Raw genomic sequence first — 10,013 nt, forward strand, 5'->3', positions numbered from 1 at the left:
AAAACTTCTTCAAATGCTCAACAAAGCAAAAGACCAAAGAATACTGACATATAACTGAAAAACTTGAGCACTAGAACATTGCCAATTGAGATAATCTCTGCCAGATATAGCAGTTTGTCACAATCTGCGACGTATTCCTTTCTCTATATCTAGATTTATGGATGGTTTGATGAATGGACACTTGTGGAAGGGTATGCCCTTTCGACGGGACACTTCCTATGAGGCACAACCCTTGCCCTTTCGACAGGACACTTCCTATGAGGCACAACCCTTCACAAGAGACATTCTATTGAAGAGACATTCCTATTGTAATGTACCCTCTCATCAAGGGTCACACCCTTCACAAGGGGTACACACCTCTTCATGCACATACACTTTGGAGTACACACTTTTTCATGTGTGACTCTTCACTCTCTATATAAGAGAGAAACAAATGGATGGATCCCAGATATCCTCCTATCCAGGTTGTACCTTTCCCACGACACTATTTACACTCCAAAGGCACTCCTCCTGGATATCCTCCACTTCCAACAGCAGCTCCTTATCCCTTCTCAGATCCGTGGACTCTGCAACCTACTCCTGTCCTCTCACGAGCAGTAACACCACTTTCGGCATCACCAGTGTTACCTCAGACAGGACCTCCTTTACCAAACTTCCACGGGTGGTTCCATCCTGCCTCACCTGCCCCCTCCAACATGAGCAACCTCAGGGAGCAGCCCGAATCCTCTTCCAGGAATGGTACAAACTAGAGCACAAGTTCGTGCTTTTCTCACAGGGATCTCCGATATGTCGCAACGCTCGCGTGAAGCCTCTCCAGAGATCAAAGACTCAAGTCCAAAAAAGACCCCTGAAGTCAACGTACAAGGCGAAACACTACTGCAACTTCAAATTTCCCAGCTTCAGGACAGCATCTCCGACTTGCTCCAGAAAGTTCAACAACTTCAAGATTCTCGCAGTACCACACATACAGAGGATGACGTGACACAACCAGACGACTATGCAGATTCATTCCCACCAGAGGTAGAAAACACTGAACTACGTGCCCTCTACCGTTTACTTCAAGCTTCCAAAACTAAAAGACTTGACATCAAACTTTCGGAAGCCTACACTGGTCAACGCAATCGCCGAACAGTTGACCAATGGCTCGCAAAAATGCGCATATATTTTGATACTGTTGACCTCACTGAAGGCAAAAAGATTCCCTTGGCAGCCTCCCTCCTCAAGGATACAGCTTTTCTATGGTGGCAAAGACGCTTAAAGGACGGCAAAAGTGTGTTAACATGGGAACGTTTTGAACACGTGCTCCGTAAGCAGTTCATACCTGCCAATGCGGACTTCCAAGCACGTTCAAAACTCCGACAGTTGGAGCAAACGGGCTCCCTGTCTTCCTACATCTCTCAGTTCACCACATTGGTGCTGGAGATTGATGGTTTAACTGAGGATGATCGCCTTCATGCTTTCATCTCAGGCCTAAATCCCTCGTTACGCATTGATGTCGTTAAAGCAAACATCACCAACACAGCTGGCGCTATTGCTTATGCAGAGCGCATTACAGATTTCCAAAACACAGGGAAGCAGAGTGCTAATCGCACACAGAACTCTACTATGGCCAAAGGTGCTCGCCCTCAAGATCACACCAGGTTTCGAAAAAACTCGGGTCATCAAGGTCAGCGACAGTCTCAAGATCCCCAGAAGTCTCAGAAATCGTATGCTGGATTCCAACAGAAGCACTCCTCCAAGGATGGCGCCTCTTCTTCTTCACAAAGTCATCACCGTCATCCCCAACATAAAGGTGCGGTCCTTCAGCAAGGTCCCTGCCTTCAAGCTCCCACACCTGTGAGCCTCCTACTTGGGCTCTGATACCATGTTAGAAAATACCCAACAGAGGGTACACGCAGTGGAAGACTTATAGTAATGCCCAGGAGCTCACACAGTGTGCGGTGTGGGTGTGGAATCACAAATTTCTTTACTTATGTGCATTCAATAGATGTGCAAACTCATCAATAGACAATGAACCAGCCAGATAGAGAAACCACCAAAATATATATTTCCGTCCAAAACTATGGACACAATAAAAAAGAGATAGATCCAGAGTCCCACCAATGGTGTGGTCCTCTGATCTTACCACAAGGTCCTCCTCCTATCTGCTGGATATCTCTAGACTTGAGCCCGCGTGCTCCACCTCGAGCGTAAGTAGACTTTCCGTCCAAAGATCTCAGCACCTTGCTGCCCTAGTAGACAGCCTAGGCTCAGCCCCAAGTGAGCTCAGTCTGCAGCAACTCTGGTCCTGCTTTGCCTCCTGGATGTAGGCCCAAAGATCAGGCTTCTGCTGCTCCTGCTGCTCCTCTGTCTGCTGACTTGCTGGATGTAAAATGAGGCCACAAGCCTCTCCTTTTATAGGCCCTAAGGCCTGCTGAGAAAACCGACCAGCCAGCCTTAAATGGGCCAACTCGCTGGTCTGTTTGGGCTGACCAGTCTGCCCCAAAACAGCCCTTTAAGGGCTCACAAAACTAGGCCTTTATGGCCCATACTTTTAGGGCTTTTGGCCCTCCAATCAAGGCAAGGGCCCAGCCCCTAGGTCAGCCCTATATAAGGCCTGGTTGGCTGCCTCAAAGCAGCCCAACCAGCCTCTCTCCTGGCCGACCCATGTGCTGGTCTGTCCCGCCTCTGCTGCGCCACTCGTATGCAGCACCGTACTGTTCCGTACATTGCTGATGTCATTGTGCCTTTCATAGGGTCTTGCTGCAGTCCACTCAGTGCCTCATGCCAGGCCTGATCCAAGACATTGTGTCCTCGCCATCTTCCTGCACATGAGCTGCTCCTGATGCAGCCTTTCATCCTTGGGATACCCCACCAACCATGAATGCTCCAGATCTGTCCCAGATCCACACATCCAGGTAATCTCTCTTTGCCCATGAGTAGGTGGAATCTAGATCCACGATCATCTCAATCAGGAAGACCACCAATGTCTCCTAGAATCTCTCAATCACACACCACACTCCTACATTCAATCAATCACACCTACTGACTGACACATCATCAGTCGCACCTAATCAGGCACACCTACACACACGTGTTCACACACTCACTCATGTGATCACACTCACAACCATAGACCTTATGACCCTTGGTATGATCCCATTACATCGATTTGTTCCAACAGTATCCAGATGGATAGGCTCCCCCCTTTTCTGTACAGCATGGACGCACCCTCTGAGTCGACCCCGCGAGATGAGATCAACCATATCATACGGCTAGATCTCCTTCAACTCCATACATCTCGGACTTGGGGAGGGGGACCAAGAGCTCCCCACCTAGTCCCAGTTCTACCACGATCACTTCCTAAGAGTATCGGAGAAGGGATTCATTATCAAACCCCAATATCTCAAGGACAGAGGAGTCTCACATGCACTGAGGATTGCCATTGGACAGATGTGTGTTTCATCCCATCAGGGACCAAGTCTGCATTGGCCTGTATCTACTTGAGATGCGTCGACACAAGGAGACCCTACTACGACAAATTAGAAAGCAATAGGAGGCGATCATACCACCAGACGAAGAGGCTAATAGAGCATAGCAACACGTCACAAGACTTCTATGCATTTGAGTCAGCTCCAAGAACAACGAGATGGAGGTGGAGAAGATAGCTGACATGTGGACAGCCTGGATTATTGAGGGACGCAAAGACCACTTGTAGCACAGAGAGTGACCAGAGCACACTCTATTGAGGTTCGTCCTATCACAGCTTTCCTCAAGGGAGACCGCCAAAGACGAGGGATCACTCTGAACATAGCCCAACAGGTTCAGAGATCAAGGAGACCATGTCCCCCTATGCAACCACAGCATCAAACAGCCCGAAAAATGCAGATCCGAGACATTTTTGCCGCTCACAAATGAACAACCACGATGTCGGGCTTTGGCTTCTGAGCCTGAGCCTGAGTCTCTACTCTTAGCATACTCATGCTCTCGAATAGCTGCTAGTCTCTGAGTTATATCTGATTTTGCTGAAGCTATTGAGCTTTTGTAGAGTTATTAGTTTTTCAGTTTATCAGTCTAGCAATCTTAGCACTCAACAAGGGCCTTAGAGCGCCCTTTGCTCCAACCCACTAAGGCTTGCATGAGATCATCCTTTTTGGTGTACTTTGCACCTTGTCCCATAGGCCCACGAGGCCTTCCACGGATATACATCTCTCTCTCTCTCTCTCTCTGTCTCTCTCTCTCTCTCTCATCACACTGTGGCTGAGTCCAACAAAATGCTATGCATTTTGGATCTTCGGTTGATCTTCCTTGTCAAACTGAAACTTGCATAACCAGCCAAGTAATACGTTTTGATTTATGCAAGCTTTATTTCCAGCAGAGGTAGTCATAATGGAGTAAAAAACCATGAGAGATGAAGATGGATACGAGATCAAACTCTGATCCCTTCGATTATCTGTTTTCCTTTTGCCATGTTGGTCCTGCAGTTGTTGACCCACATAGCATATAAACAAATCACCATGTCTCACTGCGTGTCGAACTCCCCCTCTTCCTTTCTTAAGAATGGGTGAATGATCGACTGAAGTGCATAGGTCTTCGTGATTATTTGCTTATCGTCACAGAATAACGGAACCTTGACAGATCGCCCATATTAACCATCATCCCATCACCCAAATAAACGAGAGCGACTTTCAAATTGTCAAGTAAAGGATGTGAGACAATTGGACACTCCATTACTGACCCGTTGAGCTGTGGACATTCCTAGGAAATTCAAGAGACTCTACTCCGTGAACTATGTGTTAGTGTAATGAGCTACGAGACCTTAAAATTTACTTGGCGGTTTTTCAATTTCAAATTTCTCGTTTGAGTCGTTTCGATTTTATGTAGAAGTGATGGCAAATAAGCATTGATTTTATGTAGAATTGATGGCTCATACTGACGTTTGGATGTCAAAGTTGTGACTAAGATTGGCTTGGGCAGATCTCAGCTACCAGTCTTTTGGAAAGCCGATCCGTGTCATGACAAACAATTTAGAGCTAGAGAGAGACAATTCGAGGGCCTACCACCACCCCCAAGAGACTCCATGACGGTGCGGCCATCAGGATGCACAATGTCGTCGATTATGATAGTGAAGGTCACGAAATCCATGGCCAGTGCAAGAGGCCCTATTTTGTCGTCGTTGAGTTTGCCCTTCGGCGGAAGGCTATAGTCTTTTGCGTTGGCTGTAAGCAACGGCCAACCTCCTCGGTTTGGGGGGCCTATCACATGTGGGGCAGTGGTTAGTACCCCCAAAAAAAAAAATTTGCTCTTGACAATTGGTTTGCGAGACTCGAGGTGCCAATCAAATATCGTTTTCATTCATGACAATTGGTCTGGGATGGGCCAGGGTTTGGGACGCAAGGTCTTGGCTGCCCACGCTTAGTGGCGCCCCCTTTTTCAAAGATCCAAACCAGTTTCATCTACGCAGTTGCCACATTGACCTACGTCCCTTCACTTGTGTCGGTAGGCACCCATGTGTAAACATATAGGTGTCTTTACATACGTAAGTTTGGGTTCACACGAGCTCAACAAGACCCATTTCATTAATCAGAGAGCCCATTAAACGAAAGCACCTAGATTGGAGCATTCGCACAGTTCAACAGACACCTCCAACCTAAGCTAAGTTGGAGAGGCAACTCATGGCAAAGTCTCTCAAAAAGTCATCTACCATGGCTCATAATTTAGTGCATGCTTGGTGACTATGCCAATTTGTCTTCTTTTTCTAGCCACATCGCCTCTTTAAACAATCACCATGCTTGGAGCTTTCATAGGCCTCTCATTACAAGTTGAATTCTTTCCTCTTTACTTTCCTACTTGGAGCATCGTGTTCTCATTGGGGAGGATTTCCACTAGCCATAACTCTTCTCCTGCATAGCATTCTTTTTTAAAATACACTCACACTACACGACCTCAATACAACATTTCAAGCACATCCACTTTTAGTTATGGCGAACTGCCATGAAAATCTAGTCTTAGAGGCTCACATGGATATTCTAACACTCTATTACCACCCCATTTTATATAATTTCATGGCATGGGGTAGAGTGCTCCAGGACTCCGCCAACTTCCTTATGACTATGCCTCTACTATGGCCATTGTATATAATTTCATGGCATGGGTTAGAGTGCTCCAGGACTCTGCTAACTTCCTTATGACTATGCCTCTTACTATGCCCATTGTATATAATTTCATGGCATGGGTTAGAGTGCTCCAGGACTCTGCTAACTTCCTTATGACTATGCCTCTACTTGAACTTATAAAGCCCTTCGCCCTAGAAGACCTACCCTGCAATCTCTAACGTAGTTGAATGGATGTAGGGGTGCGGTCGCAATGATGCCAAATTCATTTCCCATCGAGTATTTAGGGGAGGAATCAAAAGATATCCCCCTATTGGCATCATGGTACTTTACGATAATATTTTGCAAGCCCTTCAGAACATGATTCAAACTGGCATAAGTCAGTTTGATGATTCACATGTGGCCTGCCCTACAGAAGTCCATCCTGATGATATGGGCTTAACTTGGACTTGTTTTTCTGCCCCACAACTACCCCACAACTACCTCCCTCCTCACACCCCATCACAACACCTAGCATAGGCCCTAGCTCCATAGTTTCTGGCACTCACACAAGCATGGGCCCAACCACACATCCCTCCACCTCATAGCACAAAACAAGGGGCATGTGACAGCAGCCTCTCGACGGAGGAGGACACGAAGATATGGGTACCACACAGTGGTACAACATCCTTAAGACCATGCTCTTCTCCAACCTAGAGGGACCTTATGAAGAAGAGCCTGACAAGGAAGTAGCTCAACATCCACCAAAGGAATAAGATTAACCACCATAGGACTCTACACTCAACCACGATACCTACTGGTATGAGGCAATAGCTTCATTCAGATCGGTCAAGGATGTGGCAAATGTGAACAGGTGGAAAGGAAATTTGGAAAGCTTTCATTTCTCCTGAAAGACATAATGGAGGTGAGAGCTTTAACTAAGCTCATTCAACGCAAGTTTCACAAATGAAGCAATATGTCAAAGGAAGATAGAACGTGAACTTTGTAAGGGGAGGACAACAGCTGCACAGTACCCCAAGACACCATAAAGAGGTTCAAGGAGTTGAAACTATGTGAGCAAGGGATAAACGAGATGACGGAAGTCAACAAGGTGGCAAAACAAGGTGACTAAAAGCAATGGCGAAGCTACCAAGGAAGAGTTGATAGAGGAGCGACACCTTGAGCAAAACCAGAGAAGTAAGAAACACAAAGGTTGGCAAGGAGGTGCAGCCCACAACAAGTGAAGGAAAAGCGAGAACTGAGCTTTGTGGAAATCGTGGAGTAAATACCAGTCGAGTTTTAGAGACAAAGAAGTGCAAGGGAGGTCAAAAAGCGAGAAAGGGATAGATACACCAAGACTCTGGTCGAATATCTTGAGCCGAAGAGAATAACTTTGTGAGAAAAAACTAGCCAAGGAATCATGTAGGTTCGAAAAGGTGAGGTTGGCGAAGAAAATTAAGTAAGGGAACAAGCAAGTAGAGCAAGGAAGCAATAAAGCGGAACATCTAGTCGAAGTGAGAGTTCTTGAGGAGGTGAAGAAGTAGATAAATAAGGGATCCAAACTCTTAACATAGTCATGTACAAGCCAAGGCAACGGCCAAGAGGTAAACGTTACCATAAGGAGGCTTATTGTGCTACAACATCCATGGTTCTAGGTGGTGAAGCCAGGGGTGGAAAAGGAGGCTTAGTTGTTTAGGTTAAGAGTTGAAGAAAAGAAGGTTTTAGGGGTTTCATAGTTTAGGTTAGGCTTAGGGAGTTTTAGTGATCACAAGTGTAGGGCAAACTAAAAAATAGGGGGTGAGGTCGAAGCCGTAGTAAGGAGAAGAGGTGTAACGTAACCGAAAAAATCTTAACAAGAATCAAGAACTTTGCAAGGGCAATGATGTGGTAATGTGTAAGGGCAGTGGTGGTGGGTGCTAGTTAGACTAGGTGTTTAGGTAAAAATTGAGGATTATTTAGTGGGGATAGTAGAGTAAAATTTGAATGTGTAGTAAAAGAAAGTCGGAATAAGTCTTCTTCAATCATACATTAAGGGGTTCTTGAGTTTCGAGAGCCATGGTGGATATCAATTTTTGGTAAGTGATCTTCATTTTCTTTGTTGGAATCAACAGCTTTGAATAGAAGACCTAGTACAAAATGACAATTACAATAGTGCATTTCCTACAGAGAGTACAGCTAGGCTCATGGTTATGCATGGTGGGTAAAATGTGAGAAAATAAAAATCGAAGAGGAGAAGAAATTGATAAATTTATGTAGATGATATTGCTACGGAGGAGAAGCCCTTTCTCACATCCATTACAAAATGCTATACCTACTTTTGTTTTTCTTCGATTTATAGACACTTTATTTTGGATAAAATTTTGGGTTAGGGTGCTTTCATTTTTGGGAGAATTAAACAATTTATGTAGATGATATTGCTATGGAGGAGTAGCCCTTTTCTCACATCCATCAATGAGCTTTGGAGCCTACTTTCCTTTCCTAACTTTGGTTTTCTAGCACTATTATGTCTTCACTTTGTAGACACTTTATTTTGGACCCGATTTTGGTGTACCTAGCTTGCATTTTTGGGAGAATTAAGATGCTATCCTTCCATTGTATCATTCACGACATGATGTAATGTTTTGCATTGTTCATTGTTTAGAGCATGGAATGAGATTGACAAATATATGCAAATCTCTTTTTAAATAAAAATGAAGCAAATCGCTTGTATATGTTATGGATAAACGATCACAGTAACATCTTAAAGCAATTTGGTTAACATGAACAACTATTGGCATCATGGTACATTCGTCTCGTAACATTGTAGGTGGAATTCTACTTGTAATTCAATCTGTGAAAGCCATATTCATTGTTCTTGCCCCTAGGACTAGCTAATAAAAATAACAAAAGAGATGTTAGTGGTGAAGGATTAAGGTTAGAGTGTCCCTTCAAAAGGTCGATGTATTAAAGGTAGTCTTTTGACTTTTGGTCCTCATTATGCAATACAAAGTTTCAAGCTCCAAACTTTCTCTTCTCTCTTGTGTTGAGTTCCTGGGACATTGGTTACTTCCTCTTGTTGTGTCACACCTAAATTCCGATCCCCCTTCACAATGCTCACACTACCCTGTCTACCCTCATCTCCCTCTCTTTTCCTCCATCCCCTTTTCCTCTCCTCCTCTGGATACATATAGAGTTTCTGTTTTAGTGATTAGATAGGTGTGAAGTTGTACTATAATGTTGTTGATGTGATTGCTACGCTGTGTCAAGTTTCATTCATAGAAAGCATTAAAAAGTTGGCGTTTAGGTGCAAATTTTAAAATCTATTAACGAAACAATTTTGGGAAAATCATTGAAACACTCATTAGAAAGTCCAATAGTTCTTATTTTTTATGATATTTGATTTCCATTGTTAGATTAGGTAGTGCACAACACTCATCCAACATCAAGGAACATGCATTTGTCATGCAGAAGCCACATTACTTTAGGGAATAAGGGGCCCTCATTGAGATTGAACACTATTTTCGCTTGCAGCCGCTGCAGGTGGTGCTCTTCTATTGGCAGGTCGAGACATGGAGGTCCTTGAGCAAAATGATGAGTAGTAGGAAAAAGTGCATGGATGCCACAAGTGTTGGATCTGGGATGACGGATGCAAATGTTGTGTTCAACTTTGCCATCTGAGTGGCCAGAGCTAGTAAAGAGCCAACCTCTGGAAAATCAAAGCGAGGGAAGTTGTTAGGCAATGTTGGGATCTGCTTCTCACATGAATGTGGGGTCGATCCTTTGTTCGAGCAGTGGATTACCCCTCTTCAAAGTTCTTTACATAAAAAATGATCGGTGTGGATTATCCTCCAAATTTAATTAAATTATGCAATAAAATAATGTAGCTTTTACAGTAGGAGCAATTGCCTAATCAAGTTTGACCACTTTCTCAATAGAATTGGATGTACATTCCCTTGTATGAAT

General features: G+C 44.5%; 1 protein-coding gene across 2 annotated transcripts in view; it reads right to left on the reverse strand.

Annotated features, from left to right (window-relative positions):
- The window catches only part of LOC147880735 (uncharacterized protein C16C9.01c-like), a 137,186-nt gene extending 131,942 nt beyond the window's left edge, over window positions 1–5,244 (reverse strand). For both annotated transcript variants that reach the window (XM_087371021.1, XM_087371020.1), the window contains exon 1: window positions 5,040–5,244. In XM_087371021.1, coding sequence (XP_087227147.1) covers window positions 5,040–5,124 — 85 coding nt within the window. In that variant the 5' untranslated portion in view covers window positions 5,125–5,244. The remainder of the gene's footprint in view (window positions 1–5,039) is intronic.
- Between the last annotated feature and the right edge of the window lie 4,769 nt (window positions 5,245–10,013).

This window comes from Dipteris shenzhenensis, chromosome 32, assembly GCF_047967505.1.
Source record: "Dipteris shenzhenensis isolate YYH24624 ecotype China chromosome 32, Dip_SZ_1.0, whole genome shotgun sequence".
In the NCBI taxonomy this organism is placed as follows: domain Eukaryota; kingdom Viridiplantae; phylum Streptophyta; class Polypodiopsida; order Gleicheniales; family Dipteridaceae; genus Dipteris; species Dipteris shenzhenensis.